Source organism: Mustela putorius, unplaced genomic scaffold (genome assembly GCF_011764305.1).
Source record: "Mustela putorius furo isolate JIRA1106 unplaced genomic scaffold, ASM1176430v1.1 tig00003845_pilon_pilon_pilon, whole genome shotgun sequence".
NCBI lineage: Eukaryota > Metazoa > Chordata > Mammalia > Carnivora > Mustelidae > Mustela > Mustela putorius.
Window position 1 is genome coordinate 94,931,429 of NW_025421998.1, and position 16,113 is coordinate 94,947,541.

General features: G+C 48.8%; 1 protein-coding gene across 1 annotated transcript; it reads left to right on the top strand.

The window, feature by feature from the left end:
- Positions 1-5,908: 5,908 nt before the first annotated feature.
- LOC101683959 (anionic trypsin) lies at positions 5,909-9,487 on the top strand. Its single transcript, XM_004781428.3, has 5 exons — positions 5,909-6,017; positions 7,055-7,214; positions 8,263-8,516; positions 8,846-8,982; positions 9,282-9,487. The coding sequence occupies exons 1-5, from the start codon at positions 5,978-5,980 to the stop codon at positions 9,432-9,434; spliced, it is 744 nt and encodes a 247-aa protein (XP_004781485.1). The 5' UTR covers positions 5,909-5,977; the 3' UTR covers positions 9,435-9,487.
- The last annotated feature ends 6,626 nt before the right edge of the window (positions 9,488-16,113 follow it).

The window sequence follows — 16,113 nt, forward strand, 5'->3', positions numbered from 1 at the left end:
CCCTGCTCTCACACACACACTCTCTCTCTCTCAAATAAATTACATCTTTAACAAAATATATTTTAAATATATACTTTAACTTTTATGACTATTTCAATATATTGATGAGTATCCTTTTTATGAATTTTACTATCAAAACTAAAAGCAAGGTAAATATTATATGTTAGATGACAGGGTTGTTTAATTTAAAAGCAATGGCGTATGTGTTGATTTATTTCTGTTACAGACTCAGCAGGGAATATGAAAGCCCTCTCTTTACACGACTGGCCCCTTCTCAGCTAGGTCTCAGCTTGGAAACCATCTCCCCAAAGAGATCTTTCCTTATATCTTAGCTAATAGAGCACTTGTCAACACTGCAGTCACTCACACATATTATCATTGTATCCTATTTTAATAATACCTAACCACTACAGTCTGATACAAATATATATACATAATATATATATTCTTATTTATTGTCTGCTTCCTGTCACTATGCCTCCTCATATGTGTGTAGATACACACGCAGATACATATAAGTACCATGAAAGCAAGGACATTTCCTATCTTCTTCATTGCTGTTTCCTTAAAGCCTAGAGATCCTGTAGAGACATTACAGGAATTCAGCCAGTATTTACCGAGGATTACAGACTGAATTGCACTCTACCAAATCTCATACAATTACAGTCATAAGTCCTACTATTTTAAGATGTCATTGTATTTGGAGATTTGGGCTTTAAAGATCTAATTAACTGAAAAACAAGGTCATTAGAGTGGCCCTACTCCAAACTGGTCAGTATTCTTTTCAGAAAAGAGGAGGACATCCTAGAAAAGCCACCAGGGCTGTGCCCACAGAGGAAAAGCCACATGAGGACAGCGTGAGAAGGCCATTGCAAGCCAAGGAGAGAGTCTTCAGGAGACACCAACCCTGGTGACACCTTGATCGTAGAGCTCTAGCTCTCAGAACCAGAGAAAGTCGATTTCTGTTGCTTAAGACACCTGGCCTGTGTTACTTTGTTATGGTAACACCAGCAAACTAGTACATTGAGTAAATAAATATGATTCAAAAGAAAAGAGGAAAATTTGCCAAGCAGTATAGATTTCCTTGGAGAAAAAGTCAACAAAATATTTGACTTTAAACAAAGTAAGCCCATAACCAAATGAACTGAATTGTCCTAACAGGGTCAGAACAGGTGCTTTGACTTATGCTTGAATAGAAAGGTGGCCCAAAAATGTGCCAGCTCCCTCTGCTACATTCCCATGGCTGGGGAAGAGAACAGATGTTATGGGTTCTAGGGACCTAAGCCCATAACCTGCTCAAACACAGTGGCCCTGCCATGGAGGGTCCTCAAATTGGAATGATATTGGTACTTGTGTAGACTGAGCATTCAATGCGGAGGCTTGGAAGCCATCTGGAGATCCTCCGGGACAGGTTGGCCAATAGGAATTGGACTAACCCATGGCTGCCTTCCATATGGACAACACATTCTAGAGTTTGTAGAAGCCAAATGAGTGGAGAGAGGCCAGTGGACTAATTGGACTTATTACTGAACTTGGCTTATGGAGCTCAATCTGGATCTAATATGATTTAAGAAAAATAAATACACATGTCATTTATTAAGCTCTGAGTATCATGGAATAAGTCAGGGCTACTACAATAATACCACATGGATATTGCTCTTGGACTCTCTCCTGCCTTTCTTCCACTAACTACCCTCCAGAAGATCCTGGGGCCACTTAAGCAGATCTAATAGGCCCAGGGAATGGGACAAGGAGTGATGGAGATGTGAACAGAAAGACCGTTGCATTACGAGAACCAGTCTTTCGTCAGAGAGTGTTAAAGCTTCTATTGCCAGACACTTCCCACTCTCTCCTCAAGTCTGAGGCATAGATAAAATGTGCAAATGGAACTTTTCACTGGGCACAAAATTGCCTGTCTTCTTTTACTTCAAGCTGGGGAGCAGGACGACGGGGCGAGCAAGGGCAGATGCCACCATTTAGTCAACCAGCCATGGTCCAGCTACATGCCCCCACCTCTGTCTCAGTGTTTGTAGGTTTTGGACCACACAAATCCAACCTTCACTATTCAGAGTCAGTGACTCCCAGGCTCAGATAGACAAGAAAGCAGTTCCTACTAGACAAGAAGAAATTGTACCATGGGGAAAACATGTGGTTTAGGGGAAAAAAAAAATAATGGAGGAAAGAAGCTGGAAGTTTGGAGAAAAGAAAGCTTGGAATTTGACAACGTGGTTGAAAAGCAGTGAAGAACATGGGGGCCCAAAGTGGAGTTGACTGTGAGCGAAGGAGAAATAGACCTGGGGGTGGCGTGGAGTGGAGTGGGGGTTTGGGGAAAAATTGTTTAAAAAAAAAAAGACAAGTAATTTGGAATCTGACCAAAATGTACTTTTTAGACCACTGAGAGGTCCAAAAGCCCCCCGTGTGGAGCAATACGGTGGGGAATGAACTTAGCTTGAGTACGGAAAGGGTCTGATGTGAACTCCACGTTCGTCAGCCAGGTGACCCGGGAGAAGTTACTTAACCTCTGAGCTTCAGAATCTTTCTTTGCTTGCTTCAAGTTTTTATTTACATTCTAGTTAGTTAACATAGTAGGATAATACTGGTTTCAGGAGTAGAATTTAGTGATTTCTCACTTATGTACAACACACCATGCTCATCACAAAAGCCTGAGATAGCAGGGTCTGCTGCCTCCCTCATGGGGCTGCTCTGGGGATCCAACAGAAGAAGAGAAGCCGAGTGTTCTCTGATAGAAAGCAGGCAGGCTCTAGAGTCAATGATCATGCTGAAATCCCATCTCTACTACTTACTGGTTATGAGACCTTGAGCAAGATACTCCATCTCTACAAGGCTCATTTTGTCATCTGTGAAATGGACAACCTCATGGGTGATTGTTAAAATAAAGTGAAAAAAGATCCATGAAAGACTTAGCAATGTTCGGTATAGTAAGCATTTATCATAAATAAAAAACAGTGGTGGGGCGCCTGGGTGGCTCAGTCCATTAAGCTGGAAGAGCAGCCAACTCTGGATTTCAGCTCATGATCTCAGAGTGTCGGGATTGAGCCCCGAGTCTGGCTCTGCTCTCAGTGAAAGTGTCTGCTCCCTCTCCTTCAGCCCCTCCTCTCTCTCTCTCTCTCTCTCTCACTCACTTTCAAATAAATAAATAAGTAAATAAATAAATAAATATATTTTTAAAACCCAGTGGTTTGATAGGCTAATTTTTAATGAACTACGAGAATGTCTTGAGAAATGGTTCAGAATGATGATCATAAGAGCTGCAGAGACTAACCCTGTTGAACTTGGGAAAAGGTAGACCTGAATCCACCCTACATGTCTGAGCCTAAAACACGACGTCATCATCTCACTTAGAGCTATTTTCTCGGCCTCTAAAGTGATTCCTGCTGCCGTCAAGAAAACTGACTTCACACTATGTTGTGGGTATCATAGTTTGTTCTGAGGAGAAGCACAGAATTTCAGGCCAGAGCTAGTCTTCAGGTTTGAGACACAGAAAACCCTCAAGCTCTTGGATGTTCCCTTTTAGTCAGAGTCAAAGCCACAAACACCTATCCAAAAATTTCCTCCCTATTCCCCAATTTCCTATCTTCTACCAAGGATCACCTCGTCATATGCTCCCAGGGTAACTGCCCAGGGAACTCTGCTATGTGTTCCTCTCATCTGCTACCACAGGACTTCCTAGGACTACCCCATGACAATGGGGCAAATCTAAGTACATATCTAGTGACATTACAGGGAACGCCTCTATTATGAAGACTCTACAACCTGAGTCAGCTACCCCTGAGTACAGAAAGACATGTCATCTGTTCCTTGGTTGTAGCCTAGAGTAGAACAGGGCCAAAGTAGAACAGGGCAAAGTCATGTTCTGAGACCAGATACCAAGTGGAAGATTCATTCCATCTTCTATTCTGCCAGGGGGCCAAGCATCAGGAGGGACCAGGAGGTACATTTTGTTCTCTGGGAACCTCTGGCTTGATCCCAAATAAACCTTCCCTTATATGGCACCTGTACCAATTCCCAAACTTCCAATGCTGTCCATGTCTTCTGGTAGCCTTGAGGCCACCTCTGCTATTTTTAGATCTGTATTCGTGACCAAGACAGAACCTTGCTGGTTCTCAGTCTCTTCCTCTATAAATGGAAATAATTTGGTTCTGCATGTCTCACAATTAAAACACTTGTGAACAGTCAAATTCGAAACTCAATGCCAATGAAGATCAGCATGCATACCACTGTTTGTGTGTGTGAAGGCTCGTTAAAAGCTGTCAGGCACGGTACAAATATAGCACCTTCCCCCGGAGGTGTGAGCCCATCAGGATGAGAGGAGGTGCCATTGGAGAGGCCAGAGCTCTGAGCAGTAGCTGTTCTGTTGTGAGGACGCCAGCCTCCAGCCATGCCAGGCACTGGAAGAGGGTTGGGCCCCTCCCAACCCCGTGAGCCCCACAGTGGCATTTTCCCCAGCTTCTGCTAGTTTCCATTACTTCATTCACCCAGCTTACTTCCTGTCTCATAGCCAGACTTCTGAGCCTTTTTCGCTTTGTTCATCACCTCCAGAACATGTACTCATTTCTACCTTTCAGAGAATTCAAAGGTAGACTGTGCCCCCTCTGGCCCTTCACCACCCTGGAACTCAGAGGAGCTGGGAAGGAGAAGCAAGACATAGACACTCGCTCCACCTCTGTTTCCCTCTGGCCCAGTCATCCCTCAATAAATTACAGGGTTGTGTCTTGGCGGGTCCCAAATTAAGGTCATTTCTGGGAAGATTAACTCTGTACTGAGCCCAGCACAATAGTCTTACTGCACCTAAAATAGAAAATTCCAGAACTCCCCCCTTTTATTGTTCTGAACGATCACCAAATACTCCACACTTTCACTATGTGCTAGTCTCTCTACTTACGGCTGATTCTCTGATCAGAACCTAAATTTTCCATTTTCCAGACCCTTTCTAATATGTGGTCTGGAGCATACAATCAGAGCTCGGGCTGTCAGCGCTTAGCAGGTGGGGGCAATTGAATCACCACTGGTGCAGACTCCCAGGGCAACAAGGAAGCTGCTCAAAAAGAACCCAGAACATGGCTCAGTGGGTTAAGCCTCTGCCTTCAGCTCGGGTCACGATCTCAGGGTCCTGGGATCGAGCCCTGCGTCAGGCTCTCTGCTCAGCGGGGAGCCTGCTTCCCCCTCTCTCTCTGCCTGCCTCTCTGCCTACTTGTGATCTCTCTGTCATATGAGTAAATAAAGTCTTTAAAACAAAAAAGAATCCAGAACCGTGCGAGTGACGAGAAAGATGAATACCCTCATAGAGAGGAAGGATATGGTTTGGGGGCTTCCAACCTCCTAATGTATCAGGTAAATGTCCACTTAACTTCTTTTTCCAAGGGCTCCTGTCTGCAAGAGCTGGTGGGAAGGAAAGCCAGCTGAAAGCCCAGACTCCCATGAAACTCTGCTTCTCCCTTCTTGTCACCTGTTGACAGTGGGGTCCTGGTTCCCCAAAGCCTTAGATGTGACCTTCTTGCCCAGTGGTTTCTACTTGGGAGAAGGGTCGTCATGCTTACAGATGTAAGACTTCTCTCCCTTCGTGGGAGAGCAGCCAAGTTCTAAGCCCTTACTTAGAGTGAGTTAAATAAATCATGTCAGAAGGGCCAGGCTGTGCCTCCTCTTCTCGTCTCAGGCCAAGAAGGTCCAGCTGCGACATACGGGGGCTTAGCTTTTCCCCCCACACCCCAGAGTCCTCCCAGGGGTCCGTTGGTCTTCCTCTCTGCTCTCACAAGGCACGTTTTCTTATCACCGGTGGGTCACGACTCCATAGACGACCAAACACAGCAGAGCTGATACAAGGCTGAGGGAAGGGAAAGCGACAGGTGTATTTGCCTGGGAGGAACCGTGACTCTCCACCCTCACGTTCACCCTCTCCCTCACCTTGGGAGCTATAAAGGCTCTCCACCAGCCACTCAACTTCTACACTTCTGCCATCATGAATCCACTCCTGATTCTTGCTTTTGTGGGAGCTGCTGGTAAGTTCATGCATGACTTTGGACCACCCTTGACCACCGCCCCCCCAGCCCCGACCGAGATCCCTGGTCCACTCTTGCTGCTCTTCTGCGTTTACCTGGGCTCTGAGAGTCTGTCTCTCCTGTCCGGCAGCCTTCCTTCCCATTCCTGGGCTCTCTGTAAGCCTCACTCCTCCCACTTTGTGCTGACCCCGTTCCCGACCCCGACATTCATCCATTTATTTTGAGACGTTGTTGGGAGAGGCTATAAAGGGAGAGCAGGTGCAGGCGGTCCGTGAAATGAACCAGGGGTCTTGAGGTTCAGTTCCAGCAGGGCTGGGATAGCTCCCCTAGAGGTGTTCTCAACCCCAGGTACACCTAGGGAAGCTGAAAGAACACTTATGCTGGAGTCCTAGCCCTAGAAATCCTGATTTCATCGGCCTGGGGTGTGACCAGTGCATTGAATTTTTAAGTTCCCCAAATGATTTTAGGATCCCCACGTGGGCAGCCAAGGTTGCGAATCACCATTCCTTTGGCCCATGAGTTGGCTTACCTTTGTCCTGCCTAATGGGTCTGGGGGCTCCTGTCCCCAGGCTCGCCCTGCAGATTTTTAGTGATTGGAAAAGCTGGGTACAGCCAGGGCTACTTAGCCAGATTTTCCTAGCTAGGCCAATCCATCCTGACGATCTGGGGTTCAAATAGCCACGAGGAGCACACCAGTGGAAAAAGAGAAGCACTGAGTGGATGACAAAACCACATTCGGACCCATGTCACACTGAGTGCACTGTGAGGGCATTGTCTGTGTCCTCGCCCTGGAGCCACCAGTAGAGGTCTGTGCGTGAGCCCCAGGGGGCACGTGGCCATGTGGCCTGCAGACATACCAAGAGACTCAGGAGCGCTCTGTGCTGTGACCCTGCTGGGGATGGAATGCTCCCTGCCAGACCGTCTGTCGTCTCTGTGCTTATTGAAGACGTCTAACCCACGTGCTCCAGCCAGGGGACTCCGGGCTCCACCCACCCATACCCGCTGAACTGGCTTTTCCCTTCCTGTCTCCATTCAAGTTGCTTTCCCCACTGATGAGGATGACAAGATCGTCGGTGGCTACACCTGCGAGGAGCATTCCATCCCCTACCAGGTGTCCCTGAACTCGGGCTACCACTTCTGCGGCGGCTCCCTCATCAGTGACCAGTGGGTGGTGTCCGCAGCTCACTGCTACAAGTCGTAAGTGCCGTGTCCTCTGGAGCCCTCTCTGAGAGCTGGGGTCAGCCCGGGGGTGCAGAGGTTGGAGAGAATGGCTGGGTGGGGACACGAATTTGTCTCCGGCCACCCGGCTTACAGGAATGAAGGCGCCAAGAGGGGCATTCGACAGAAAGCCGCTCGCATCCAAAACTCAAGAGATGAAACAGCAAAGGCTGTTTCAGAAAAGGGTCAGAAAAGCAAGTAGGGACTCTTTTGGGGTGGTGAGGTCCAAAAAGGAAAGCAGCAAGGACCTCACGCGGGTAACCTTGCCAGCTGGATACACACCGAAACTATGTAAGATAGGTTAAAAAGAAATACTGTTGCCTGGCTTCTATCCCAGGGCACTTAGAATTTTCAGGAAGAGGGGTCTGACTACTGGTGAGTTTTTAATGCTTTCCACCTCTGGTGACTGGACTCTGTAGCAGAGCTGAGACTCACTGCCTAGACCAAGGGTTCTCAAACCTGAGTGGGCATCAGAATCACCTGCAAGTCTTGCTAAACTGCAGACCACTGGGGCCCCCACCAGAACCTCTGATTCAGCAGGTCTGGAGTGAGAACTAAGACTTCGTACATCTAACAAGTTCCTGGAGGGCGCTGAGGCTGCAGGTCCCAGGGCAAGACCTTGAGAACCACTGGACTAGATCATACAGGATGATGGCACTCACCAGACCCAGACGGGCGGGAGGAGAAGTCTCTGCATGTTTCTAGGCAAACTACAGAGGATGAGGAATATATGGGGAACTTCAAGGTGGTCATTTATGCCTGTGGCACCAGGTGCAGGGGTTGGGGGAGGGGTTGTAGGGAAGGCAGCTGGAAAACCAGGTTGAGGAGCAAGCCCCATGTCCTCTCCCTCGATGACCACCTACCTCTGAAAGAGAAAGTTGTTGGTCTCACCCCTGTACTGACCCACTACCCCTCTCCTGCCAGGTGATTCTGCCACACTCCCACTTGTGAGTAGGGTGCTCGAGAACCCTAGAGAAAAGCGGGCATATAGAAAAAAAGGGTCTCCCCATGCTTGTCTTCCCAACAGCCGCATCCAGGTGAGGCTCGGAGAGCACAACATCGAGGTCAATGAGGGGAATGAGCAGTTCATCAACTCGGCCAAGGTCATCCGCCACCCCAAATATAGCAGCTGGTCCCTGGACAATGACATCATGCTCATCAAGCTGTCCTCGCCTGCTGTCCTCAATGCACGCGTGTCCACCATATCTCTGCCCTCCGCCTGTGCAGCCGCTGGCACCCAGTGCCTCATCTCCGGCTGGGGCAACACCCTGAGCTCTGGCAGTGAGTGGAACCCTCCACAACTCATCCTCCAACTTTCCCACCTCTCCCAGAACCAGCTTGAACCCCACTACATGCAGGCCTGGGTCCTCGAGGGAGGCAAAGCTTTAAGGAGTTAACCCCCTAGAATCCAAGTAGGGGACAAATACAACACCTGTTATTGTCCCATCTAGGGAGGGGCTCAGCAGGAATCAGTCTGGAAACAAAACCCATAGTTCCTTGCTGAAGCTTGTACGTTCTTGGTGTCCTCGGTGTTCAGCCCTGGGTCGCTGTCCCCCACGCTGGCCTGACTGCCATTTCTCCTTTCCTCCCTCTCTCCCTGCTCCTCAAAGTCAACTACCCTGAGCTGCTGCAGTGCCTGGACGCCCCACTCCTGAGTCAGGCCCAGTGCGAAGCCTCCTACCCCGGCCAGATCACGGAGAACATGGTTTGCGCTGGCTTCCTCGAGGGAGGCAAGGACTCCTGCCAGGTGACTTGACTCCTCCCATGCTGAGACCCCTGCCCATACACATGGCCTCCTGGGGAGCAGGATTTGAACACCCAGGGCTGTGGGGCTGGTGCAGGAGGGCTTCAGGCCATGGCCTTCTACAGAAGCGAGGAAGGCTAGGCTGCGTGGCAGTCACCCCCTTCATGAGAATGAGCCACCATGGGAGACCTCCAGAGCCACAGAGCTGAGCACAATGCAATCTTTAAAAGTTCAGATGATATAGGGTTCTGTTTGCCCTTTTGCCTTCTTTATAAAACTTGTCCCACCTTCTTCCTTCCCAGGGTGACTCTGGTGGCCCTGTGGTCTGCAATGGAGAGCTCCAGGGCATTGTCTCCTGGGGCTATGGCTGTGCCCAGAAGAACAAACCTGGAGTTTACACCAAGGTGTGCAACTTTGTAGACTGGATTAAGACGACCATAGCTGCCAACAGCTAAAGCCCCCCCAGTCCTTCTGCCATCACTATGCTAATTAAATGTTCCTGTTACAACTGTCTGCGTCTGTGCCTGCTTCCTTCAGCCACTACCCCCTGGGAACATCCTCCCAGCTGAGGTCAGACAGCGCTCTATCCCTCAAAGATGAATAGAGTGCCCCAGCTCCCAAAATGTATCCCATGGAATACTAGATTAGCAGTGTGTGAAGAGATGTAATCCAAAAAAATAACAAGCAGGGGTTCATGGAGACTATTTTCAGGAAAAAAAAAAAAAAAGACATTTTAGAAGGCTGCATTAAAAAGTTTCCTTGACGTTGGAACTTCCCTGGGGTCTGGAGTGCAGTGCCCATGTGTGCCCACTCAAGGCACAGCTTGCATGACCTCATCATCTCCTATGGCTGCCACCCTGGGCTTAATCATTTTGGAGAGACTCATGCTGATCACCTTGGCCTCTGCTGAGCCCCCCTGTACACGTACTCTTTCTAGCCCAGTGTGTACTTGCCCCCAGCAGCCTGCCCTGCGCCCTCTTTCCCACAACCTGCTCATATGTCCGAGGGGGACAACCCAGCAACCTGGTCTCTATCCGTTATACTCCTTTGAAATCTGCCTCTTATTCATCCCATATAATGATATCAGTGTGTCTACCACACTGAGCACTTTCCAGACGTTTTCACATTTAGTTCCTTCACCCTCTGAAATGGTTACTATTCCAGCGGTACAGGCAAGGAAGCAGAGGCTCAGAGAAGGCAGTTAGCTTACCAGATCCCTCATCCAGCGGACAGTAAACCTGCGGTCTGGCTGTTCACTAGCCTGACCCCCCAAGCCGGCAACCTCTTCGCCCACCCCCCATCCCTCCTGCTGCAGCAGTGGTTGGAGATGCTGCCCAGCCTTCAGCTCTGCTCCTCTATGGCTCTCCAGGCCATTCTCTGCCTCCCTGCAGTTCATGCGGGCTCTGCTCCCTGGTCATCTTCCAGCTCTGTCCTCAGACAGATGCTCCACGTTTCATCAATTCCTGATTAATACTTTGCCTGACCTCCCACAACTCCCAGAACAGAACCTGAGCTCCTGATCCGCAGATGAAAGGCTCTTCCTTCTCTGCGGTCCTCCCCTCTCTGTCTCTGCTCCAGTGCTTGGAAATCCCAGGGGCTCCTCCAACCAGCCATGAACCTCACACCTGTAGCCCTGGGCATTACTGGTCCATCTGGCTTGACCCCCTTCCCACCTGCTCCTTCAGCCTCTTCAGAAGAGTCATTTCTGATTCCTTCTGCCCTGGGCTCCTCCTGCCCACCCCCATGCTGGCCCTGTTGACCCCGTGGTCCGAGTGAGGAGCCCTCCTCTTGAGGGTGCTTGCCGCTGCCACAGTCCTGCTCCTGCTGCCGCGTAACTACGGATGCATCTACCTGGCGTGCAATGCTGAGCTCCTTAGGCAAGAAATCTTGTCTTGCTCATCCTGGCATAGCTAGTGATTAAACAATGCCTACAATATAATGGGCAGTAGTGCCATGATTGAATTATTAAAGTATGAGCTAGGACCGGAGGGGAAATGTATGGAAGACAGAAAGTACCTTCCGGAACACCGGTTCTCCAAGTGTGGACCCTGGCCCGGGGGGGGACACCAGAATCACCTGGGAATTTAGGAGCGGTGCCAATTCCGGCGCCCCTCCCAGACCTACTGAATCAGAAATTCTGATGAAAATGCCACTTGCATTTTCCAAGAATTCCACATCATTCTGATGCACAGGGAAACGAGAGCCATTGCAGTGGGCGCGACCCTCGGCAGCGCTCTCTGTGGAAGCAGCAGCCGCTCACATTTTCCTTGTTTGCAGGCACCACAATGAAGCTTCCTGTGGACTCTCTAATTTAGATCTCTCAATAACCCCCTAAGGTAGGCGGTTTTGTTATTAAAGGAGCATAGCAGCTTGCCCTGGGCCTCACTGACTGGACTGGAGGACCCGGCAGTCTGGCTCTGGGAGGTGGGACTCGGGGACCCCAGTAGAGCCCCCGACTTAAACACCAAGGGCCAGGTACTGGTTCCAGCTCTGTCACCTCCTCACTCGTGACCGGGACAACCAGCTTCTTCAGGTTGCGGTTTCATCTGAGGAAACTAGGAGACAAATTTGGGGTTTAAATGAATCGAGGAATGTGCTCCAAAAGTTTCAAGAAGGGGCACCTGAGGGTCTTGGTTAAGTCTCCGACTGGTGGTTTCACTCAGGTCATGATCTCAGGATCCAGAGATGGAGCCGGCGTGGGGCTCCACGCTCAGTGGAGAGTCGGCTTCCCCTCTGCCCCTCCCCGCCACATCCACATTCTCGCTCTCTCAAATAAATTTTAACATCTTTTAAAAAAATAGCAAGAATTACAGACATGTGAGATGCAATTTGTGTATATCCTTCCCACGTCTCAGCCTCGGGAAAGGCAGGCAGGTAACACACTCACCCCTGCGGAGGGAGGCGGGGCGGGGGTGGGGGTGTGGGGATGTGTGTGTGGGGGGGGTGAGAGATGTGGGGGGGCTGGGAAAGGTTCCCTCCAGCACCAACCACATTCTCTCACGCCTTCAAGTGACACCCCCCCCCCCCAGATGGCAACAATTTAGGTCTAAAATAAGTTAGGAAAGGCTGCCCCCTGCTGCCCAAGATGACGAAGATATTGAATGAAGATGATGAATGATTCCCACCCCACACCTGCCCAGCTCCTACACGGTAGAAGAGAAGAGCTGTGTGTGCTCCTGGGCACATGGACGGTGTGAGTAGCAAAGATAGCACAAACCCCAAAACTCCATCAGGATTGAAAGTAGCTGTGGCACCAAGGGGCGCCTCGGTGGCTCAGTGGGTTGAGCCTCTGCCTTCGGCTCAGGTCATGATCTCAGGGTCCTGGGATGGAGCCCTGCATCGGGCTCTCTGCTCAGCGGGGAGCCTGCTTCCCCTCCCTCCACCGCCCCTCCCCCTGCCTCTCTACTTGTGATCTCTCTCTCGCTCTCTCTCTCTCTGTCAAATAAATAAATAAATAAATAAAATCTTAAAAAAAGAAAGAAAGAAAGAAGGAAAAGAAAAGGGAAAGAAAGAAGCTGTGACACTAAAACAGAGTGGTATTCTTTTAAGGCCAGCTGGGCTGAGGGTCCCCAGCCAGATGGCCAAAAGGAAACTCACTTAGAGAGCAAATTACTGATAAACAAAGGGGTAAATGCTACAGGAAAATATATGCAAACAGATCAAAATAAATCATTACATTGAAGAAAGTGTTCCTCAAGGTGGGAATGGACAAAAGAGCAAGCTTGTCACTTTCCAGTTGGTGAAAGCAATTGATGACCCTCGATCTCAGCAATGGCAGATTGTTGGAGGATCCCCACTATTCCTGAGTAAAATGCACAGATGTTTTCTTTTTTCCCTAAATTCTAAGAGCCACGTTGTTGCACCCAACTCGTGACACCACCAGAGGGCGCTCTGACGTTCCCCGCGGCTGACACCTGTTGGGGGGTGAGGGGATGGCAAGCAGTGCGTCCCGCGTGGAAATGCAAATACCCAGGGTAATGTTGTGCTTGATTATTTATTTAAATGCTTATCAATAAACCCACTACTAGAGATTTTTAACGCAAAAGATCTTGAGGACTACTCAGAAATATGCATTTTTCACAAGCTTCCTGAGTGATTGGAGACCAGATAAGCAAAGTCAGGACCATATAACACATCGAAAAATAATGACTTTGTGAATTAAACAAGTAGATTTTTTAAATCACACATTTCAAAGTATTATTTCAAACAACACTTTGTTGGTATTTTCTTGAAAATTTTTATTAACTTAAGTTTAATTTTAAATAGATCATATATGGCTCAAAAATTGAAACAATACAATAGAGACTAAAACTATTTTTACTTCCGCCTTCTTTCTACCTCCTCCACTCAGTCTTAGTAAGCAATCATTTTGATTAAGTTCTTTTGTACCCTTCTAGTGTGTCTTTGTACAGAACCAAGCAAACAAATGCATAATTCTCATGTTAGTTCTCCAGTAAAAGGGTTTACTGGACAAAAGATGGTATATGGAAATGCTGACAGGCAACTTGCTTCCCCCCCCCCCCCCAGTTAACAGTATATATCTTAGCTTTCTAGAGCAGGAAAACATTTGTATTCTTTTTTAGCATTGAATAGTATTCCATTTTGTGGATGTATCCCAGGTTATTTATCCAGACCCTTCCTGATGGGCATTTGAGTTTTCCTGATCTTCTTGCTACCCTAAATAATGCAAGTATTTTACAAACATGTTTTATTTGTATGCAAGAATGATTATAATTATACAATAATATAATATAATAAAATAAAATATATTATATAATATAATAATTATAGGATAAACACCCAGATGAGGGATTTCCACGTGAAAAAGTAAATACATGTGTAATTTTCATAGATATTTCCAAGTTATTCTCCACTCGGGTTGTTGTCATTTTTTGTAAAGTGTATATTTCACTACACACTAGCTAATGGTCTTCTTTAATTCAATGTTGTCAGTCACATTGGTGAACAGCGGTATTTCGATGCAGTTTTCATCTGCAAGATTTTTTGCCTATGGTGCAACATCATTTGCATTTCTTTTTCTCTGAACCATCTGTTCTTTGTCACTTTCATTGTGCTGCTGCATTATTTTCTTCCTGATTTCTAGGAGTTCATCATATACCGGGGAGATCAGCCCTCATGATGAGGATTACAGATGTTCTTTCCATATTGTCATTTCTCTTTTGAGTCTGTGTATATTTTTCCGTGAAAGTGTGTCATCATTATGTAACGAAGTTTGTCTTTTTTTTTTTTTTCCCCTCCTAGATTTTAAGTCATAGTTTGAAAGGCAGTAAAAGGAAGCACTATCGAGTAAATGAGATCTAGGCCACTCAACTGGAGGTTACATTTCAGGGTCATCTTGTGCAGGAAAATACAACACTGACAGCAACTTAAGTGTACCTGCCCCTCAGGGAAAAGAGGGGAAGGCCGTGACTACAGTCACATTTCAACCTGCCTGTGACTTGATGTATGCAGCTCTCCACGTCTACTTCCCCAGCTCCCTGTTCCTAACCTTGATGTCTGAAGTCCCCAAGCAGAGAGACAGGCTGACAACACACCAGTGCTCCCACACCAGCACCCGCTTGGAAATACTCTGAGCTCTCAGCTGTCGTTTTGTCTCTGCCTAAGGAGCCCTACTCCCGGATAGCTCATGTCAGTGCCTCTCCAGACCACGCTAGAGGTTCAGAGTTGGCCAGAGGGACGGTCTGAGTATGGAAGGATCCCATTCCCAGATGAAAGATGTGGTCTCTGGGTGACAGTCTCAGGGGCAGGCCCTGGGTAGAAAGGGGGCTGGTGCTCCTTGGGAGGGTGTCTCCCCACAATGAGTGACGAGTTTACAGGAGGGCGGGTGCTGGGGAAACCAACCCCTGTGGCAGCAGCCTCACAAAGACACACAGCTCTGGGGAGCCAAGAGCGTCCTGAAGAAAGGGCATGGGGGTGAGGAGGGGTCTCCCCCTCCCAGCTTCGTCTGTTCCCTGTCACCACCTTGCAACATGGGGAGTGATGTCACCGACCTGCCCTCCAATGCCTGGGAAGGAGCACCTGCTCGCGTGGTTTCTTCCAGGCTCTGATGCGCAGAACCGTGGGAGGGTCGTTTTTTGTACAAAGATGTAACATTGTGGGGACAGGGGGCCACGGTGATTCAACTCTATGGGAAAGCTTTACAAAAACCTTTCTGCCTGTCGCCAACCCAATTTCTCCACTTTTCTCCTGGGTCATGAGCCTGAGGGTGGTGTGAGTCAGAGCGCTCCACCCCACCCCTGTTCCCCGGTCAAGCCAACACCATGAACAAGGACAGGCTTGGATCAGGACTGAAGCTTGCAGCCAGAGAGCCCAGATGGAAGAAGACGCCTCCCTGGCACCGCCGGTGAAGGACTCCGGGAAACTCCTTCATCCCAAACCCCACAGAACTCAGGGCAAGGTCAGTGGGAAGGTGCATGGGAGGTGACGCATCCTATAGAGGAAGAAGCCAGAAATATCCCGGCCCTTCATGGATCTGGCCACTGGCTCCAGGACCCTGCCCTCCTTTCCAGATACACGTCCTTTGGGTGGACCCTCAGAAGGAGTCGAGAAGGTAGTGTGGGGCCCATTGGATAGGCCCTGGCCATGTTCTGTGGCCCCAAGAGTCAGCTGGAAATGTTCTGTGCAGTTGGAGGGGCTTTCTTATACCAGAGTCCTCCAGACACTATCCAGGGCCCCATCTTCTTTCCATGCCTCAGATTTGTTTGTTTCCCTGCCCCACATCACTGTGTGAACACTGAACTTTTCTTTGGAGAAGGCACCAGGCTCACAGTTATAGGTAAGACATGCTCTGGGTCTTTCCAGGTCCCTTGTAGGTGAAAGCAGGTCCCAAGTGTCCATTTGAGAGTGGCCGTATGCTGATGTGCTATGATTTTACCTTCGGCCCAGGGACCAAGCTGACGGTTGTCGGTAAGGTTGGGGGCTCTCCAGGCAGGGTGTGATGGGGATGATTCTATCCTGGGAAATGGGCAAAGGAAGGGATCCCCCAGGTCTTGGGTCCTGGTCCCAAGATGTCATCCCAAGATGTCTAGAGATGTCATCTCCATCTTTGGGAACCAGTAACCAGGAGGGTCCTAGTCTAGGCAAATCCACCCAGCCACCGGGGATGGAGGGTCT

Excerpts from the sequence above, each read along its gene's own strand:
- LOC101683959 (XM_004781428.3), top strand. The coding sequence starts at position 5,978 with ATGAATCCACTCCTGATTCTTGCTTTTGTGGGAGCTGCTG. Across the intron at positions 6,018-7,054 it reads TGCTTTTGTGGGAGCTGCTG|TTGCTTTCCCCACTGATGAG; the intron begins GTAAGTTCATGC and ends TCTCCATTCAAG. Across the intron at positions 8,517-8,845 it reads CAACACCCTGAGCTCTGGCA|TCAACTACCCTGAGCTGCTG; the intron begins GTGAGTGGAACC and ends TGCTCCTCAAAG.